Genomic DNA, 22339 nt, shown 5'->3' on the forward strand with positions numbered 1-22339 from the left:
AAATACGCAACCAGGCAAATCATTCCCCACAATCCCCCATCCTATCCTAATTTCCGGCCTAAATTTACGCCACTGAATGCATGGCGTAGAAGTCAGAGAACGACACGCTGTTCCTCCGACAATTATGAACGGTGCCACTGCAGGCATTTGTCAACCCGCTAAACATTAAAATTCAACTCCTGTGGAAGTGTCGAGTGTTTAAAAAATAATTTTGAAGTATAAGGACTTATCAATGATGTCTACGAGGATGTTTTTGAAGGGGGCGCACCTTGTAGTGCAAAATAATCAGGTCGAGCCCATGCTTATAAATACAGTACAGTGGGCAAACTTTTAAGGCAGGTCAATTTATTGTTAACCAGCGTACGTGGTGTGTATCGCGTGCAACTGCTTACAAAAACCATTCACGCTCTTGTGCAGAAGCTAACGATAAACGAAATCAAACGTTGCAGTCTTTGTCCCTAGTTGAAGTTGGGTCGACGTTTTTGAATGCACTCACGGACATACATGCACTTTAAATATGTGAACCTTTTTATCCCACAGTTGTGGTTGCTGCTGTCCTGTGAAAACCTCGAAAAATATGATGGAGAGAGAGACACCAAAGCTTTAAGGATTACAGTTACCCATCTTCGGTAGCCTGGATCACTAATGTGGTGTGATTAATAACGCTGGTGACAGACTTCACGAGTCAAGTCTACATGATGGGTGTAAAGTGCGGGTCAGGTTGTGGTAACGCGGGTTGGTGTGCCGTACTCTGTGTCCATGTCGACTGGCTGCTGTGGACAGGACTCCTCAAAGGTCTAGGAGTGCTGCTGCCTACGCTTCAAGAGCAATTCAAGGCTGACACGTGGATGATCGGTGGATTGATAGCGACCATTACCGGCGCTGGCAGTTTGGCAGGTATACGCTGTGTATTTGCTGTTTTGACAATATTGCTTAATCTGCAAGCCACTGAGGGTGCAGTCATTTCTCTTTAATCATAGCTTACCGGTATTATTAAACGGACCATTCTTTTGGCTATGTCACAAGAGCACAGTTGGCAAAACAATGTCTGGCCCTGAGTACAGAACCAAAAGAAATAATTTGCACATTTTAATAATCTGATGTAACCGTTGAAACCAATTATTTCAACGATTACTAACAGAAAATGTCTCTACTCTAAAACAGGCAGAGCAAATGGTACACTTCGAGGCAGAAATTGCCGCCAACAGCTGAGGATGAATTAATTGAAAAAGTTTGGCTGCCCATACCAAAACATGATCAGTGTTGTTAACAAAAGAAGAGTCTGTAGAAACGGGGGCAGATAAAGAACAGACAGGTGGAAGTTGAAAAGTCGATTGTTCCTTTGTAACTGTAAAAATGCTTTAAATGTGTCAAATGGGAGCTGACGTTTCAAACAAGATGGTGTTTATACCACGAAGATGTTTTGCTGTCCCCACATTGAGGAGGGACGCCGCTGTATATGTAATGTAAATGAACTCGGAATCGGCCCAGATGTTAACCTCTTACTTCCGGGACAGAACTGCAAACCATCCACTTATAAAAGTAAACTTATAAAAAAAAAACCATTGTTGTCTCCGACTGATGTGCAGCTACGTCATGAAAGAAAGAATGAAACAACAATACTGAGCTTATTGCAAGACAGCTATTCAATGGTTTTATGAAAATTTTGTTCATAAACTTAAACGCTCGTGAAGACTGCTAGATTCAAAATGACGGTCCCAATCACGCGCATTCAAAAGATTATTACCAAAATGAAACTGATTTATTTCATCTCAGAAGGCAAAGAAAGAAGTTTATGAATCTAATCGAAATGTCTATCTAGGTATTCCTATCCTCTTTGAAGGTGATAAAAAACGGTTCGTCGAAACAAAAAGAATAAATTAAACCTATGAACAATTGAATGCATGTCAGGTGGTCGTGCGCTGTCTCGAGAGAAAAGTCGAGACACTCGCAATGTTGGAACAGCATCATCCAGTACACAGGAAGGTGTCACACGATGACACCGTAGCTTTCCACCAATAAGCCACCCAAACTCTTGGCAAACAGCCCACACTGTCCCCAAATGTACGAGAAGGCAAGTGTCAATTAAGCTTTCATTAAATCCTATGCAGGTCCGTTATCTAGACTGTTGGAGGTGTTATTTGGTACCCGCATAGTGGTCATAGTCTGCGGATTCCTCTTTGGGGCATCGATCATCGTCTCGTCCTTCTCGACCAGCGCTATCCAGATGACACTTGCCCTATCCTTAATTGCCGGTACGTGCTTGTTTTTTTTATTCCAACTTCCAAATCAAGCTGATCTGTCACTGTCAGTAGCTCCCTTTTCAATGATGTATTGAAAAGTGGCTTCAATGGTTTCAACTATTTTCTTCACGAGGCATAACCCCTTTTCGTCATGACTGGTTTACAAGAAGTTTGAACGCGGTGTCGTGAGGTAACATGTACTTCCTCGTGTGCAGGGCAAGTTTGGGAGTACGTGGGGTAGAGTTCGACTTCTTGTCAGTTGACATTAACAATTTGCACACCGAATACAGTTACGCTCGACCGTTCTCAGGCGAACAGCGAGTCTCAGCGTTGGTAGCATTTTACTGTTCGCTGTAACTCTTGCAGCAACATACCAAATGACACCGCATGCATTGCATTTCATGAAAATGGTTCCGTTCATCCTGCACCCGATCCGACTACCCACGGCTACCTACTTATAGGTAGGGTTGAACACCAAATACGCCATGCTTTGAGTAGGTCGGTATCATAGGATCGTGGCATGGACTACACGTTCGCCACACTTGTAAGCTGGACCAGTTTTAGCTTGTGCATTGCAGTGTATCTCTGTTGTGTGGCAAGTGGGGGCGCTTTTCATGCCATGCTTACAAGTGTGGCGAACGTAGTCCTACTATGATCGTATGATACCGTACCAACCTGTTATTTCAAAAAATGGATTTGCGCCGGGGAGATGTAAATTAATTTTGGATTTGCCCTGCCCGACGTGAATTTAATACTGTATACTCAGTGTGCCCCTGAAAGCTTGTCAAAAAACCCACAAGCGTACTTGGGTTGGATTCGAACCTACGACCTCCTGCTTACTAGTGCGGATGTCTTAACCACTCAACCACCGAGCCTGCCGTTGTCGGCTGGCTGGTTCGAATCGTGTTTTTTTTTACAAGCTTTCGGGGGCACACTGAGTATACAGTGTTAAATACACGTCGGGCAGGGCAAATCCAAAATGAATTTCATTCTATTTTCATTTCATTTCATATTGGTTTATTAAAATCCATTTTCGCAGTTAAAAAACTGAATTATAATGGATTTAACAATCAAATAATAAAAAAGACTAAGCAATTAAAATAAGAATTTAAAGATATCAACCTGCCTATAGCATGGCGTATTTGGTGTGCAAGCCGTACTTATAAGTAACGTTGGGTAATCGGATCGGGTGCGTACTGATCATTGAAATCGGTTGATAACTGGCTGTTGTGATCTTGCCGCAAGGCCCGGTTCCAAAATGCTCAAATAGATGTTCCCAATCATCCATCTTTTGGGCGATGTTGGTCCAAGTATACTGACTACGATTATAAGTATAATAACTGTGGTCATTGCTCAAACTTGCCTGACACGCTAACGACAACTAACGGTAGTGACCCCCCCCTAAAAAACCTCTTTAGCGCGAGGGCTTCCTTCGACAGCGTTTTTGACCTTCGAACGGACTCATGAAATTATGCATGCCTCTTTTTAAATGTTTCACTGCAGGGCCTGGATTAATGATCACCAATGTTTTATCGCGAGCCATGACGGGTCGTTATTTCACCACAAACTACGCTACGGTGAATGGCATTGCGACCTCAGGACACTCTGTGGGCTTGATCGCCATTGCTCCGTTGACTCAAGTGCTTTTAGACACCTACGGTTGGCGAGGTGCCATGCTACTGCTTGGGGCTATCAGCACGCATCTTGGTGTGTGTGGCCTCCTGCTAAGAACTCCACCGCCATCAGCAGAGGGGCGGGATGACTACCTACCAATCAACTCGAGTGAAGAGGAGCCATCGGCAGACGAATCAAGAAGTCTTAAGGCTCAGAAGGAATCCAGATTCCGTATACTGAAGAATGCCGTGAAGGCTCAGGCGAATCGTTTAGGATGCACGGTGTGTAACTTCTCCACATTCTGGATAGCGACCCTCGTTAACGCCGGCCACTTGTTCGTTGGCAGCCTGTGGATGATATACTTAGTCGCTTACGCCGAGTCGAAAGGTTTCTCCGGGTACGAGGCCGTGACATTCACCACGGTCGCGGGGATAGGGAACCTGGTTATCAAGATTCTTTTTGGATTTATGGTGGACCGAGGTTGGCTGAAGCTGCGACAGGCCTTGCTAATTTCAATCGTGAATTGTGCCTTGGCTTTATCCACACTTCCCTTGGTGAACTCCTACTGGTTGATGATGGTCAATGCACTAATATTCAACGGCTTTGTTGGAGTTCAAGGGTCACTCAGTGATATTTACACCCGGGAACTATTGGGAGTTGAAGACCTGGTGTCCGCTTTCAGTTGGATGGATCTACTGACAGCTTTGATTCAAATTGCCCTTGGATTCTTTCCTGGTAAGAATTACTAAGAGACGTGGTCTTTAACTTCTTGAGAATGGGTCGTATGAATAAAAAGTAGCAATTTTCTTTCGCTACCATTTTTAAAGCATCTACTTGTGTTTGTATGAATAATAACGAAGCAAATGCTTTTCCTTTAGTGCAGTTTCTAAAAAGTATTTACTTTTTACTCTTTAGGCCTAACCTTGTGCTTGACAATAAGCAGTTGCTTCATTTTGTATGAATAGAAATGAGTAAGTTCTACAGAATTGGAATATTTATTTGACATTTTTCAAGACTGGGTCAGGGCAAGCTTAAAAACGAGGAGCATTTACTAATGTTCAAAATGGCAGCGTTCATGAATGTCATTCGAAAGGAAAAGCTGTATGCCTTTTAGGAGGGAATCTCAAGAAACCAGATGCAGGCAGTTGTACCGATTTGAGAGTGTCAGAGCAATTGTCTTCATCAAGGTTTTTGCGATCAAAATTACTGCCATCATGCTTATCTGCCATGCTGAGGTCACAAGATACGGCACCGTGTTGCACTGTGTGTGTCTATGCATACAGAAAGCGGAAGCATTATTGTGCAAAACCATTCGGCTGTGCAATTCAGCCACAAGCATAAAACATTTGCTCATATTTATACTAGTAGATGCTGAATAGTAAAAGAAACAATTTTTATTCCTACAAATTCAAGCATATGCTTTTTTTTAATGGATTGACTTCTCAGTAAATGCTTTTGCTGTTTGCGTGAACTTCATAGCATTTGCTAGTCTTTATTCATACGACCCAAAGACTTTAAACATGGCAAAGGGAGCTCTTTTTAGTCGACAGACAAGTTTTGGCGCAATTCTTTGTTGACATGTATTGAAAGGTCGGTAGCTTTGTCGTCTGGTCTAAAATTAGTTTGAATTCTGTGAAATTTGGTCTCTTTTACCTCTCGCAGACTCTCTTGTCAGCAATTGACTGGAACAAGTCCATGGCACCTTGGAACAAAATTATTAGGTGTCTCTAGAATGTGTGAATGTGTTTCCAGGTTGGCTTGATCTTGAAGAGAGTCATTACTTCTAGTGCCGGGTTGAAACTGCACTCAACCTCTCTCTGGGTCAGCATGACCAGGACATGTTGGGTTGGTAATTTCCTTGAAAACTGATGACTGGGAAACCTACTTCCAGGTGAAACTTAATCCGGGACGTTGCCTCTAGGTCGGTTTTGGCTGGGTCATATCTGGGTCAAATCTGACCCTTTTCCGGGTCAGATCTGACCGAGAATTTTTAGTGTGTGTAACATGCGCGAGAGATATGTTTCTTTGATATCGAGAAAATGTTCTCCTGCCCTTCCCCGGAAGGATATGCCTCTGGGTAAGCTATCTTACTACATTTCAGGTTGGATATTTGATCAGACTGGAAGCTACGACAAGGCTTTCGTCATCTTGGGACTCATCTCACTTCTGCCGTTGGTGTCGCTGCTCGTGGAAAATTTACTCAACCGAAGGAAGAAATAATGGCATCCATGAATACTCCCGTTGCCCACAACATCAGTAAAAGCTCTATGATTTGCTATTTTTAATTAATGCTTGAAACACTACATTCAGGATATACAAAGTGTATTAATGTGCACGGTTTTAATTTTCTTCCACGATTATTTGGAAAAGAAACTACGGAGTGCACTTACGTCTGGACTAGGTGGCAGGAGGTCGTGGGTTCGAATCCCACCAGAGTACGCTTGTGTTTTTTTTTCACAAGCCTTCGGGGGCATACACTGAGTATACAGTGTTAAAATACACGTCATGCAGGGCAAAAATGCAAAATTTATTTACATCTCCCCTGGTGGAAATCCATCCTTAAAATACTTCAGTTTAGTTACAATAAATGCACATAAGGCTTATTCATTAAAGTAATATCTCCGCGGGCTTCTTCAGTTTTCAAAACAGGCTGAAGAGCTTGAATTGTACATTTTCAGTCGTACATATGCTCCTCAGGCAACTAAGACTCTTAATAGCACGATGTGTTTTGTTTACACATTTCAGTTCATCAGATATCAACATTGCTTTGGACTGATAAAAATTTCTATTTCAATATGCTGTTATAATCCCAATAATCATCACACCCTCGCTGTTTCGTCTCGAGCCCGGTCATTCTTATGGGACTTGATGTATGATCTTGTTTGACTCCTTTATTGCATCGGAGAAAATTCAAGCTGCAGAACATTTAAATAGTTTGTTGAGTTGTTCAGATCTTAACAACAAACAAATTAGAGGTGTTTAATTTTAAAGCCACTGTCTGTTACCATCGCCAGGTTCTTACCCCTTTTAATGCACATCCTTATTTAACTGCATATCACATATTAAAAACTACCAGAATTTAATTTTATACTTGTGGAAAATTAAGAAAAAATAAACATTTCTCCCTACTGAAAGCATACAATGGACCCCGTAGGCTAGCTTGACATCATAACGACGCAGAGATGCGTGTTTGGGGGGACGCAGATTTGTGAAGCAAATTAGAGAGTCTTAAAGATAGCATAAGCAGAATCGAGTCAATCGAAATGGCTGAAAGGGGACCACATATTCGCGAGGTGTAATAGAGGCTTTTCGTAGTAGCCACCTCTTCCACAGGGAAACCTGCATAAAGCCTTTTGAAGGTTAAATTCGAATAAAATCGGGTACACTGAGTTCTTTAATTCAGGTAAGCATGACAATTTGAATCGTCCATACTGAAAACGTTAACGCTGTTGCTTTACAATACGGAAGCCCGTTAGGGCCACGTGTCTTTCTCTTTCATGGCGGTGCATTTCTCTTTCACGGCGGTGTGTTTCTCTTTCGATGTTGCCTGTAACTCGCGGCCGCGACCTACTTAACTCGCGGCCGCGACTTATTTATGCGCCGTGTCACTGTGATGTCTTTGTTGTAATCGCGTTAATTTCCAAGTGTCTACAAGCTGAGAGCATGGCGCTAGATTAAAGGTCAAATAATGTTTGCTGGTCATTTGTGAATATATTTATGTATCACATATTACATACCAACAGCTTCTCCACATGTTAAAAATATCGGTTCATTTTTGGTGTGAATCTAGGATGCTACTATATTTGCTTTCCATGGTACAAAATCGTACAACATACTACGCGAGTTAATAAGTGGCGGCCGCAAGTTAAGTTAGTCGCGGCCGCAAGTTACTGGCAACAACAAGAGAGAAACACACCGCCGTGAAAGAGAAACGCACCGTGGCCCTAACGAGCCTCCGTATTACAATAAGTCGGGGCCAGCTTTTGCTTACTAACGGTTACATAAGGGTGCACCCTCGTATTTAGGCCAGAAATATGTCCGCCGAGCTCATTATTAAAAGTTATACAATCAAAATATTCTATATTAGAGGGTCCTGAGAGCTATGGAACTGAGGAATTGAAGAAATATGAGACTGAACATCTTGGCCGGACTCCAGGCTTCCAATTCTGAGCAATTTGGATGCAATCGGGTTTGAAATTGGCACTATTTGGGCCATTTTGCCGAGGGATGGTTTTTTAAAATGGCTACTTTTCTGGACAGGGACATTTTCTGCATTTTATGGGTGGTCTGCTTCTGGTGAAAATTTCTCAAAAATTCATTGGTCAACCCCCGAAAATTGAAAGGAAAATGAAAGGGGACATGTGGAACATCATATTTCTGTGCAGCCTGAACACCTGTGAGAGTTGTGAGTATTTTTAAAATATTTGTGAAGTGTGGGGATTTATCTATAGTGGTGCACCCATAACAGACGCCCTGCACCGACACACTGTTTTCAATAGATAAGAAAGGCACAAAGAAACCAGACACTTGCAGGAAAACAATTGACTGCCAACTCCGGCGGCCGTACCTCGCATTGCATGTTTACATGCTCCGTCGGCCGGAGTTTCCAGTACGAGTAAATTGTTTCTCTAAGAGGTTTATGGGTAAATATAATAAAATGGGCGTATCTGAACCGTTGTGCATACCTTTTTCATAAACAGGTTGGGGGCAATCACCATAAATGGTGTGGACGAACGTTTAAGCATAATAGACAACAAAATTGCTCTCTCGCCCAATTGCACGATAGCTCAGTCAGAAGAGCGATTGACGTTAAGCTGCTAAGCAAGGGTTCGAGTCTGTATGCAGTTATTTTTCGGGGGGGGGTTAGTTGGTAAGAGGATGTTTTATAATAGGAGAACAAAGTCTGAAAATGACCTTCTAGCGTAAGCTTTTAAGTGTCCACTAAATTGATCAAACTTGCAATTGAGCACGCCCATATAATTATGCTAATTACCTCTGACCTCCTAGGAAAAAAATAAATAAAATTACGCAGCCTTTACAGGAGACTTCTGGTTGACCTTTGAAGCGTTGTTCACGTGCGATAAACGACTGCTACCGAAATTTTGGCATTAAATTCTTTATTTTGCATGTTTCCGCGGGAAAAATTGCAAAATGGACACGAACGGATGAGATAGAGAGCATTCACGTGTATTATGATTGTTGGTATATAGAAACTCAACCCAATATTTGTTTCTTTAGGTGCTGCTTCCGACAACTATTACCTGGAAATTGTTTGGCATTTCGAATAGTTTTTATTTACATATCATACGTGCAGCACAATTCAACATACGGAAGACATCAAAACGGAAGTTGTCTGTGCTGGTAAATTCTGCACTTCCGGTTGACGCAGAATCGAGTCCGCTCGCTGGAGTTGGCAGTCCATTTTTCCCCTCCGGGTCTATGAAGGAACCAGTCCATATCGGACTCTGCTGGTCGGTTTGCCATATGATGCAAGATATACGGCTTGAAGGGGCCCCCCATTGTGTCTTCTTTTGTGTTGATGGAATCTTTGGAATTCCTTTCTGAGGGGGGGGTTGCAGTATGCACAATAGTTTTAGGGTATGCAGCTTGTGCATCACATGGGGGGGGGGCTTTTACTGAATATCGTGGCGGGTATCCGGTTTTCAATAGCTTGTCTCGAATCACAAGGTAGAGCAACAGTGCCTTTAGTCTGGGAATGATTCAAATTATGTTTATGTGCAATCAGGTAAGCTGGTGTACCAGATTTAATTCAAATTTAACTCGGAAAAAGGCGTATGGGTGCTTGCCCGCGGAACAAAAACGGTGACCTAGGATATGGCAGTTATGCATAGGCAAACAAAACTCTGGTTCATTCTCATGCAGTTGGCCTTCACTTCTTTCTTCAGATAGATATTCACAATACGTTGGACGGTATGCCATAACCTCCCTGTAGAGCCGAGGCAATGCTTGAATACAATACAGTGGCCAAACTATTGCCGGCGGCTCAATTCACTCAATACCGAGGTGGCATGCATTATGTGCTGCTTTTCCTGGTGACTACCCACGCTCTTGTGCAGGGAGCCCGACATAGTGTTGCACAAAATCGAAAGCTAGAGCAATCACAGTACCTCGTCAGGTCACAAACAGTCTTATTGCTCGCCGAACAAGCGTGCAGTAAAGACTATGTAACTTCATGAAACCATCCAGGCTGTTCGGTAGGTAATTACTTCGTTTTTGTTTTGGAACAGGCCTAAAATTAATGTATGTATCAATATACCCAAAAGTAATGTTGCATCATGCTGTAGACAATGCTGTTGTTATTACCTAAGACTGTAATAAGCTTCATTGTTAAACTTTGCAGGTACACTTCAATGCTATACCTTTAAAGGGCCCACGAAAAGCAGTTTTTATCATTGCAATGGGAAGATTATACGTTTGAGAAGATTTCCTGTAAATAATAGTCATTTTAGTAATTTATACGTAAGAGAAAAATAATAATAAAGAGTGTTTGCTAAACAGCCCCGCCCCTGTCAATGTACCTAATTAGCATAGAAATTTTGCATAATTGTGTCGTACGTTTATGAAGTCATAGACTAGCTAGCAGCCCCCAATTCACGTTTGCCCACTGTAGCTCAGCGCGTTATAGTATTACAGTACGACTTCGAGATCACCAACTTGCCGATGTGATATTTCAAGAAAATGCCAACCGGGTGTGTTGCTGCAGGTTGTGGAAATACTTCTAAAAAGGGCACAAGCATGCATATTTTCCCAAAAGACGTGAAATATCGCAAAATTTAGGCCGCGAAAGTCAAGCTCACACGGGCCAAATGGACTTGACCAACGCCGAGCTGGAAACTCTGCGGCGACCTCTTCAAGCCGGAATGTTTCGAGCCCATTGCAAGCCTGCAAGATTCATTTGGCATGAAGTTCAATGGGCTGCTAAAACCGGATGCAGTGCCCACGATATTCTTACCAAGTGAGAAGTCAAAAAAAAACAAACCAAAAAACAGAAAAACGAAGAGGAGCCTTAGAGGAGCGCGAAGTGAAAAGGCTACGATATTTCCACATATGCCGCCGCGAAGGAAGCCGTGCGTGCTTACTCTGGGTTTCAGACGGCCCAAATGGCACCAGACTACGGTTTGCGGGTTCTTAAACGTACACTACACCGTCTATCGGAGATTTGGGGGGGGGGTGTTTGAAGAGCAGTAATTAACAATAATGAAATACATTTTATTCATTTTTTCACCATTTTTACTGTTACTGATATATCCAGCTACAACATAAAGAAGAAAATAGCTGTTCGTTCGGGGAGTCTGCATGGACCCTTTATGTACGCGAAAATGTACGCGACTTCAATGACGGAAGAGACTTTGGCCACTAGAGACCAAAATGTACTCATCCAGTACCCAGTATACGTAATTGCAGCAACTTAACTCGTCTGTGGAATATTGTTCAATAAGATACTGCGTAGACGTATTCAATTTTCAACCGACTGTCGCGTAGTCATCAAGGTAGCGCATTTAATGTTGTCTTATTTGTAAGAAGTCAAGCTCCCTCTTCGAAATATCGCTGCGCATGCGGCTTTCACTACAAATACATCTACGCACTCAACTCTCGTTATCGCCAAATCAACGAGACCAAAATGTTCGTTACATCCAAAATTCGGTAAATACGTGCACTCGGCATAGAGCTAGCAATTTGTAAAACGCACTTCTTCCAGTGATGGTATATGGTTTCAGCTCCATTCTTACTAAGTGTTCTGACAATTTAAGAGCCAAACAGTTTTTGTCCAATTTGTTTAATTTTTAGACTATTCGAAATTTGTAGTTGTAGTAAACACTACCCTATACATGACCACTGCGCGTGCCGTGCATTGGACGGAATTACTGAAGTCATACTGTTGACAGTTAAGCCTGTTTTTCATATCGACGTAAGAAACGCAGAGAGCAACGCAATCAAGATGCAAACTGCCACGCAGACATATGGAAACATGCCAAACAGAGGCGTAGCCTACAAGGCAGGCGAACGCAAACCAGCCCGTGAACGATCGGCAACTTCGCGGACTGTCTGTGCCGAGTAGCCGTGTATTCCCATCAAACCCGCATGCTGGCATGACCGGCGTGCAACGATGTCCCCCTTGCTTCCTCCAATTTTGCCCATTTTCTCATTAATGCTTAAATATATTACACCCCACTGATGAACTAAATGGCCGACCGTCAATGAAACTGGTCAGGAGTAGAGATTTAGCATCCTGGGGCGGTACAATAAATCCAAATGCACATTTCTTGCAAAATTCGCGGAATTTCAGACGCCATTCTGTTTCAATTTTTCGGTGGAAGAGCGTCATGCACCGGTCTTCTCCATTCGTATTTGTGTCTTCATGTCTTGTGGTCCGTTTGCATTACAAACGACCATATGAAAACCAGGCTTTAATTACTCAGATGATGGTCATTAATCCAGATGTCGTATGAACCTTTTATTCAACAGTTCTGGTTGTTGCTGTCCTCTGAGAACCTCGCAAAAAATTGATACCTCCAGAACGAAATAAAGTAGATAGAGGTATTGCAACACTTTTGATTTCGGGCTTGCAATACCCATCTTCGGTGGCCTGGATCACTAGTGTGGTAACCATCCTTATAAAAGCTGGTGCCACGCTTCATGCTTCAAGTCTTTATGATGAGTGCTCAGTGCGGCTCTGGTTGTGGTAATGCAGCTTGGTATGCCGTCCTCTGTGTCCACGTCAATTGGCTGCTATGGACAGGACTTCTCAAAAGTCTTGGGGTGCTGCTGCCGACTCTTCAAGAACAATTCACGGCTGACACGTGGATGATTGGTGGATTGATAGCGACCATTTCTGGCGCCGGGAGTTTGGCAGGTAAACGCTGTGTATTTGCCGTTTTTGATACAATTGCTTAACGCCATGGACGTCATTGACATTATGCAGGGTTTTAATTTGCAAGCAACTGAGGGCGATATCATTTCACTTTAATTAGAGCCTATAAAACAGAATCCTTGCGGTACGGCACAAGTGCGCACTTGGCAAAACAACTTGCCATGAGAAAAAGAAACCAAAATAATAATTTGCAGATTAAAAAACCGGACGTAAACGTTGAAACATTTTGTCAAACATACTTTTAACAAATACTGAATGTCACCTATTCTAACATAGACGAAATATCTTGGATGTTTACGTAGGGTTTCCCCGGACAATTTCGGAAAATGTGCGAGTTAATTTTTAAAATTAATTCAATTTGGCGTAGATTTTGTAAAAGACTTAAACCTGGTTTAATTTTTGCAATAACAAGCATTCGACTTCGTTTGCGTCCTTCAAATAAATGAATGTCCATTACGTCTCATTGAGAGAGGTTGCAAATAGGTGAATGAGGGATTTATGATTGACGTATTTCTTGCCAATTACAACCAACTGTGAATTCTTCTTAGCTAAAAATCTGTCTTTTACTGTGACTCTTGGGAAGTGTTTATTTTTTACATGCGTTCAATTTGATTAAAATAAACAAGGTTACATGAATCATGAAATCACTTTAATGATAAATATCATGTTATTCGTGCATGTTTATTGTGCCTTTGCTATGAAACTGTAAATGCACATGAAGTTAAGGTTTTTATGATTGAAACGCAGCACAAGAATGAAGATTCCCTCATTACCTGTGTTTACAGATTTCCTACAATAGTCAAATGCTTCTAGAGACAACATGAATGGTTTATTCCAATCATGAATATTCAAACATTAATCATAATAACAAAACACCCCCAAGAAAGTAACTTCTGTTAGCACACAAACGAATTCTAATTCTTAACCAGGCATAAGTTCAATAACACTTCTTGAAATTAGGATAAATGCAGAGGTGCATTCGATTTCGCACAAAAATGAATGTAAACCAGTGCAACATCGAGAAAATGAACGCTGACTTTATACGCCTGAATGAAACCTCATTGAAATAGAATTTTACTTTTTTAAAATAGAAACGGGGATTTGAATGCTCGTTCCATTTCGCTCAGAAGCCAATGCTGCTATTATTTATTCATCTACACACTTTCGAAGTTGGCTGGAAAAAGCTATACATAGGTATTTACAAAAAAGTGGTCAATGTATGTAAACCGAAGAAAGGTCTGTAGATGTCCGACACGAGGTGTAATACAGGGGTATATTAACGACAGACAGGCCAAAGTTGGAAAGTCGATTGTTCTTTCGTAAAATGCTTCAAATACCTTTAATCAAGATGGCTTTTATGTCTAACCTTCCCTACGAATAAGGCTCAATAACGACGCTGTATGTACGTGTAAATGAAATGAACGTGGAATAGGGCCAGATGCAAACCTGTTGCTTTCAGGAGAGAAAAGCAAACTATACACTGCTTAGCATATTTAACTATCTCTCTTTGGTGTTGAAATTTAACCGAGTTGTGTTCATTTGGCACCATATGCCGTTGAATTTGCAACGACTAGTGTTCTGTGTGGTACACACGCCAATTATGCATAATTAAGCAGTGAAATAAGGCATCGTGGAGTGTAAAATTTCACATATATCCCAGCACGTTGTGGCACTGAGTATTTTCCAAGTTAGTGAAATTGTCAGAATTTTCTCAGAGGGTGGCAAAAATTACTTCCGTGTTTTACTTTTTAAGCTTATTTTGCTGATTAGATAAGCACAAAAAATAAACGCCCAAATTTTCTCCAAATGTGCAACTACGCCCCCAATGGAAGAATGAAACAATAATATCAATCAATTTCGAGACAAGTCTACCATAGCTTCAAGAATATTTGATTGAACATAAACAGCAGTGAAGATTTATTGATTCAAAAGGACAGCCCAATCATGCGTATTGGAAGGATTACTCTGAAAATGAAACTGATTCGTGTCATCTCAGAAGGCAAAGAAAGAAGATTATAAACCTGATCAAGATGCATTTCTTTCTTTTTTAAAAGTGACAAAGAAAACTAGTTCGTCGAAACAAAATGAGTAAATTGAAACTGGTGAACAAGGTGTATCACGTGGTCACGATTTTTCTCGAGAATAATCGATACTAGTCCGTATTACGCGTGTAACAGAAATTGTACGTGATTTTGCACTAGAGCCACTCCTGGTTGGATATCTCTGTTTCAGTAGTATGTGGCTGGAACAACATCGTCCAGTAAACGAGGGTGTCACAAGATAGACACTGCAGCTTTCCACAAATAGGCCATAACAACACTTGGCAAACAGCCCACACTGTCTCCTCTTCTACGAGAGGGCAGGTGCCAATTAATATTTCCGTAAATCCTATGCAGGTCCGTTATCCAGACCGTTGGAGGTGTTATTTGGTACCCGTATCGTGGTCACAGTCTGTGGATTCCTCTTAGGGGCGTCTGTCATCGTCTCATCCTTCTCGACCAGCACTTTCCAGATGACACTTGCCCTATCCTTAATCGCTGGTAGGCCTATGTTCTTATTTTTTCCAAATCCAACCCTCGTTATTATGGCATTTTATTCCCACGAGCCAGCCTAGGTCTCACCAGTCTGGGTGAATTATTTACAAGAGGGGGGGGGGATAAATCACCGGACCTAAACCTAAACTATCTGCCTTGGCCCTTGAGTCTGACGAACAATCTAAGGTCCCGGGGTCAGGGGTCATTTTATCGGAAATACCGCCGATTGGTAATTAATCTGGTGACCCGGTACACAAGGTATCTCCGGCAAGATCAAATGAGCTTATTTAATATATTTTTCAGAATCTCATATTACCACTATATTTGCACAATTGAAATTCACTCATTTTATACAAGAGTTACGAAAGAAAAATAACACAAAAGACGACTACAAAAGAACACATAAATTATCCGCACTCTGCAAAGTGCCGCCAATAATCTGCACTCCACACTCGGGTGACGGCACCCAAGATATTGGCGAATTGCTGGTGCTAATTAACTAACCCAAACTAACGGCTAAGCCGGGCGTCTACCAACTCTATGGCTGTCCAGTCTTTCACCGCCTTCCTAGACGGTGACCTTTGGACAACCCTCCACAACTCTGCCTTCAACTCTGCCAGTACCTGAATTGCTCGCAGACTCGCAGGTGTAACGCACACAAAAGGAACGGTAACCTTTAAACGAACTCATATCAACATGAAGTTTTGCATGCCTCTTTTTTTCCCCGCAGGGCCTGGATTAGTGATCAGCAATGTTTTGTCGCGAGCCATGACGGGTCGTTATTTCACCGCAAACTACGCAACGGTGAATGGCATTGCGACCTCAGGACACTCTGTGGGCTTGATCGCCATTGCTCCGTTGACTCAAGTGCTTTTAGACACCTACGGTTGGCGAGGTGCCTTGCTACTGCTTGGGGCTATCAGCACGCATCTTGGTGTGTGTGGATTCTTGCTAAAAGAACTGTCACACGAGGAGGCACGGGACAACTACCTACCGATCATCTCCAGTGAAGATGAGCCACTGACAGACACACCAACAAGCTCAAATGCTCAGAGAAAATCCCGACTCGGCATCCTGAAGGACACCGTGAAGGCACAGGGTAATCTTTTCGGCTACATGGTTTGCAGTCGCGCTTCATTTTGGATCGCAACGCTTACTTACGGCGACCCTATGTTCTTGAGTAGCCTGTGGATGATATACTTCGTCTCTTACGCTGAGTCGAAAGGTTTCTCTGGGTACGAGGCCGTGACGTTCACTACGGCTGCGGGGATAGGGAACCTGGTTATCAAGATTCTTATTGGATTTGTGGTGGACCGAGGTTGGCTGAAGCTGCGACTTGGCTTGCTCATTTCAATCATGACTTCAAGCTTGGCACTGTCCACACTTCCTTTGGTGAACTCCTACTGGTTGATGATGGTTAATGCCCTCCTCTTCCATGGCTTCAATGGAGGACTAGCTTCACTTAGTGACATTTACACCCGGGAACTGCTTGGAGCTGAGGAACTGGTATCCGCTTTCAGCTGGATGGATCTTCTGGCAGCATCCATTCAACTTGCTTTCGGATTCTTCCCTGGTAAGACATACTAAAAACTAGATTTTACTTGTTGAGAGTGACTTTAACATGAAAAGAGCCTGGTTATTTTGTCCCATCTCACAGCTGGGGGTTTTGCCCCGCTCACTGCTTTTGTTAAAATCTAGTATGATTGTAAAAACACTTACAATGTGAAGTTTGAACTCAAACAACGGTTCAGTTTTGTTGCTGCGGTGATTTGAAGTCCATGGCTACATGCATGCCAGTACGTCTGCGTTTAGCACGGCAATGGATAAAAGCATACATACATTTTTGGCTGACACATCTCGGGAAAAAGCGAGCTGCACGAGAACGACGTATTCAATAGTTGTTAAAATAAAGAGTTACTCCAAAAACACCCAAAGGCTCTACTCCTGCTCTGCGAAGATATTAAAAACCTGTCAGGGGGTTCCCACCCCGCCTCTTTTATGGCTAAAGACAGCAAAGGAACCGTTTTTTAAAATTCTGCAAACAAGTTATCTTCTCAGGAATTTTTTACACCTGCACTGAAAAGTCGATAGCCCTATCTTCTGCTTTGAAATTGCCTTTGAATACCATGAAATTTGGTCTCTTTCGTATGTATGTGAGTCGAACAGCCTCTCTCTTTGGCATTTTACAGCTTCAATCATGTAGAATTAAAATTGTCAACCTTGCAAAACGTTGGATGCACCTTGGGACAAAATCTTCAAATACAGTCCATATGAACGATAACACGGATTAACACTTCTGCCTGCTTGTGACACATGCGCACTACATATTCATGCTTGGGTTAGAATGGACTGGTGCCTGTCTCTATTATATAGGGACAAGTAGCTAGCTGCAGTCGTGTGGATTAGCCCTGTCAATTTTGATGCTGAATATATAAATGTTTCACATGCCAGTAGCACTGCTTTGACATAAAATACGTCTCAGCGCGAAGGCTGGTTGGTTGGTGTAGGCCTACTTATGGCACACATAGCACTTGCGTGCGCTCTTTGTGTGTTAACCGTAGAGGGCGCATGTAGAACAAGAGGGCGCAAATCCACACCCCAGAATAGCATGCTGCAAATTGTTGGTGTTGATAGATCACAAGGAGACGATTACTCTAGCGCGAAGGCGAATAAAACATGTACTTCCTATCCTTGCTTAGCCTCTCTGTTGATCACAGTGTGGGAAATAGTTTTAAAGTATTATCATCGATAAATCATTTTATGGCAATTTATTCAAGTCAGTGGCTTTTTTTTACATTTTAGATAAACGAAAAATTTATCGTGGAGTTGTTTTCGGTGACGAAAAAGAAAAGGCTTGATTTGTGCATTTAGCGGGCATTGTTTCCTCCTTTACACACACCCGGCAAGATTCTGTCATTTTTTTTACCCACTGCCGGTCCCTACCCTTAATTTCTGTAAGACATCTGTAGACCATGTACGGGACGGGAACCAGTCAAGGATTAGATCAGTAAAGAACCCACAATTTCTGTGACAATTATTTTATTCACGCAATTTTCTGAAAAGCATTGTAATTCTCAGCTAATTGTGGGCGTTCGGAACATGTGACGGGCAGAGTGGGAAGTGTTCGTTTAGTATCTAAAATAATAAGAATAATAATACAAAACTCCCCCCACCGTCTCTCGGAAGAATAGCCTCTAAGTAAGCCATCTTGCCTACTTTTCAGGTTGGATATTTGACCAGACTGGGAGCTACGACAAGGCTTTTGTCATCTTGGGATTCATCTCATTTCTGCCGTTGGGGTCGCTGCTCATGGAAAATTTTATCAACCGAAGGAAAGATTAATGACATCCATGAATAATCAAGGTGTCCTCAACATGAGTCAAGGCTCTGTGATTTTCAATTATTAATGCTTGAGTTATTGCATTAAGGAAGTGTATTTGGTGTCCTGTGCATCTTTTTAACTAAAAAGGATTAAAGGGCTAAGCAGTACAAAACGAAGCTCTATGTTCGAGATGATGAAAGTACGCATGGGGAAATGTAAGCAGAGTGGATAAATGTTGCCACAAACATCAAATAATTTTTTCTACATTTTTCAACCTACTGACAGACGTTGCTCCAGTTTTTCTTGATGTCACCGGTCCTCTTTTTCAACAATACAATAACCGATGATGATAACGCTGAAGGCAAGTTAATTTTTGTACCAATTTAATACGATAAGGCACTTTACCGTTTCGACCAGTTGATTAATCTTGCTCCACCTACACAAAACTATGTCATAGGCCACAAACACTCTACAACTTGCCCAAACGAGCAAAAAGTGGTATTTTACAACTGATTTCGTTCAGAATTCAAGGTTTAAATGATCGATTGTAATATGACATCTGATGAAGTTATCATGTTTTAGATGAATGTTCATACCTACTTTAAGCTCATGCGTTTTACCGCGTTGAGGAAAAGGCAGAGAGATTTATTTCTGTAAAAAAGAGGAGGAGGTAGTCGAGGAAGGAAATGAAATGTATAAATAATAAATCACAACTGTAAATCGAAATGTTGTGGCGAAATCGCCAGTAAAGTTTAAGTGCTTCCTAAATTCTATCTGACCAAGAATATAAATTGTAATTGATGCTCTATGAATTACTTTATTCAGTTGAGAACTTAGAGATTACTAGGGTAATTGTTTCATTAATGATTGCTTATCTTCCTGGCCTGGTTCTGCAGTGTGTTGCATATTTTACTTCATCCAGTGCAGGAATAGTGTTATTGCAGCGTCATTTCTACCTTTGCCCTGCGTACGATTTTGAAATGAGATTAGAAAGGTTTAGTTGCACGTTCTTCGTAAACGCGAACGTGAAAAAAGTGTGGACTCTTGTGACGTCATTGCTTCGTACGTATTTTTTCTCACGTGCGTGTAGTTAGCACGGACGTCCAATACGTAAAACAAGGAAAGTTTACGTTGGATCAAAACGTGAGAATCTGCAACTTTTTCGGAGGGTTTAAGATTATGCGGTCACGTGAACATTCGCTGATACGAAATGGACATCTTTGGAAAGTGCAAAGGTCATGCAATTGGGATTTTTTCATGCTTGGTTTATGATGACCGATTACATTTCTTTTGAGAGATTTACCTGATGTGGCTGATCATTTGTCCTTTTATTCGAGTATTCATGGGAAGATGTACATTTTGTGCGGGACGCGCATCTAAAACTTTCAAACAAGCATTTGACGCCTGTGCACCCGTGCGCAATAAAAAAAAGGTCGCGTTCAGGTAGTACGTGCATCTAAGGCTGCATCTGAATCTCTTGTCTAGAGCTAGAGTTAGGTTTCACTCCATTGGAAATGCGTAGAGACGCGTAGACAATAGACCCAGCCGTAGCTCTGGAAGCCCATTTCGAACACGGCCTAAACCTCCTTAATAGTACACGCGCATACTGCAGACCTGTCACAAGCAACCGAATGGTTGTTGTTTTATGAACCAACCAGTGTGCTATGCGTTAGATACGCGCCCAGAGCTGGGCAAGCAGCACGTTTGCATTGCAGCTATAAAAAGCCTGCCCATGTTCCTTCTCGGGCTGGTTCTCTACTGGAAGCTGCCCGTGCAAGACCAGTCGAGAATTGAAGTATAACACCAGAGAAAAGCACTATGAAAGTAATCCTTACGAAAGTAGACGATAATTAGCCATCGAAACTTCAGTAACACAGCTTTGGACAAACAGTGCTACGCTCGCTACTTAACTTTTAGTTACAAACAAGAGACTAATGCAAGTTTAACCCAAGTTATAAAGCGCACTGTTTACTGGATGTTGATGATTGTAAAAGGACTGCAATAAATCGCACAGTGTTGTTGTCATGGTTAAGAGTAGCCCATTCGCCTCAAGACAATATTTTCTTTTGCTGTCCCCCATTTGAATAAAAATGCCCTTGACGTTCAACTCACGAACTCAGTACCAGTTACGAGCTTCCGGCAGATGCTGAGACTTAAAATTGCTTAAGTGAAGGCCCATTAAAATTGCGGGCACTGAGCCGGAACCGTTACAATAATTTGACAATTTTGATACGTTATAATCAATTTACCAGTGAACGGAGCACCTGCACTGTAAATTAACAACTTATGAAGTGGTCTGTTTGGCTGAAGAATGTAATATTCCTCCGACAATATTATGAACAGCGGCACCGCGGGGCAAGAAAGGACCGAAATGTGATGAACCAAGATTTGACTTAATTATAGCGAAACAATTTCTTTAATGATTTGCTAGCCTTCAGAGGGCACTCTGCCACTTTTATGCTGACGTGCCATTATACAGGGCGTCCCAGAAAAAACCAAACCCTGAGGAAAGGGGTTAATATGCCCAGACCATGAGATGTGATTAGAGTGTCCATATTTTTAATATTGACATATTCACAGTTAATTATGCACCGACACCTTTCGCGTGTCGAAGTCCATTCCTCCTGCAACTGGTTCCCCTTGGCTGTTTGACAAGTTGCTGTCGAACTGCAGCAACGTTTTCAGGAGTTTGCTCTGTGCGCCTCCTTCCCGAATGACCCTTATTCAAATTAAGGCTTGTCCCATGTTCTCAGTATTTGCGCACATTTTCCCAGATGGTCGACTGTGCCGGAGGGTCCCTATCAGGGAAGGCTTCTCCAAATGCAGCTTAGGTGGCTTGAAAGCTCTTGTTTTCAAGAAATGCCACAACAAACACTCTTTGATCTTTGGTAAGTTGCACCATGTTGCACACTTGCTGTCCTGCTTCGAACACTTTTCAACACTTATCTCTGTTCCAAGCACATTTGTTTTCTTATTCAACTGAATATTACATCTTTAGAATTACTAGACTAGATTCACTCAGAGTATCCCCCCCCAAAAAAAGCTTGCCGATGGACCCTCCTCGTGACATCATAACGATCCAGAGATGCGTGTTGCAAAGGGATACTCGCCAAGTACACCGGCGGGGGGGGTCTGATAGAAGTGCAGGCTAAAAAGGGGAAAATGACAATGGCTGAACCAAAACCAAATACCTCGGGGGTACAACAGGCAAAGGAAACTGCTTACGTACTTGTACTTTAGAGCTGTTGAGGCATTACATTTTCTAGGGAAATATTCATGATGTTTTGGGTTTTTTGGAAGTCAAAGAATAGGGTTTTTTGAGGTTAGCCAGTGTTTATAACATTTGGAAGGAAAAGGTGAAACATAAGGATGTGCAGGAACCGGGCGCTCCTAACATTAATGACTCTGTGTGGTAAGGGACAGCGCCACCAAGTGATGACACGCCTTTCCCCAATATGTTGTCTCCCTTGCCACTAGCCCGTACACCCCTTGCTCCTTTCACGTAAAATTTCTCCTTTTTAGTAAATGGTCATTGATAAATTGGGAATACGCCATTATATTCGGGGCTCTGACACTGTATGATGAAGTCGGGAAATAGAGTATTTCAGTGAAACATGGTATAAATTTGAATTTTCTTTCAGTTTAGTAAGTCAACCTGTTCAATGAACGCCTTCGTGCGTTCACATTAAGAAAAGTGTATTTGGCCGGTCATCTACTTTAATTTAATCATAGT

General features: G+C 42.1%; 3 protein-coding genes across 3 annotated transcripts in view; 2 read left to right on the forward strand and 1 right to left on the reverse strand.

Moving 5' to 3' along the window:
* The window catches only part of smg9 (SMG9 nonsense mediated mRNA decay factor), a 202387-nt gene that overhangs the window by 54794 nt on the left and 125254 nt on the right, over positions 1-22339 (reverse strand). The window lies entirely within an intron of this gene.
* On the forward strand, positions 474-7698 carry LOC110986506 (monocarboxylate transporter 12-like). The gene is made up of 4 exons (XM_022248419.2): positions 474-897; positions 2112-2255; positions 3747-4592; positions 5959-7698. The coding sequence occupies exons 1-4, from the start codon at positions 696-698 to the stop codon at positions 6075-6077; spliced, it is 1311 nt and encodes a 436-aa protein (XP_022104111.2). The 5' UTR covers positions 474-695; the 3' UTR covers positions 6078-7698.
* LOC110986493 (monocarboxylate transporter 12-like) lies at positions 7822-20643 on the forward strand. The gene is made up of 5 exons (XM_087142772.1): positions 7822-10072; positions 12345-12732; positions 15147-15290; positions 16015-16857; positions 18508-20643. Exons 2-5 carry the CDS (start codon positions 12516-12518, stop codon positions 18624-18626), a joined length of 1323 nt encoding a protein of 440 aa, XP_086998898.1. The 5' UTR covers positions 7822-10072; positions 12345-12515; the 3' UTR covers positions 18627-20643.

This window comes from Acanthaster planci, linkage group LG10 (assembly GCF_054643075.1).
Source record: "Acanthaster planci isolate LZ-2023a linkage group LG10, COTS_SCS, whole genome shotgun sequence".
Classification (NCBI taxonomy): domain Eukaryota; kingdom Metazoa; phylum Echinodermata; class Asteroidea; order Valvatida; family Acanthasteridae; genus Acanthaster; species Acanthaster planci.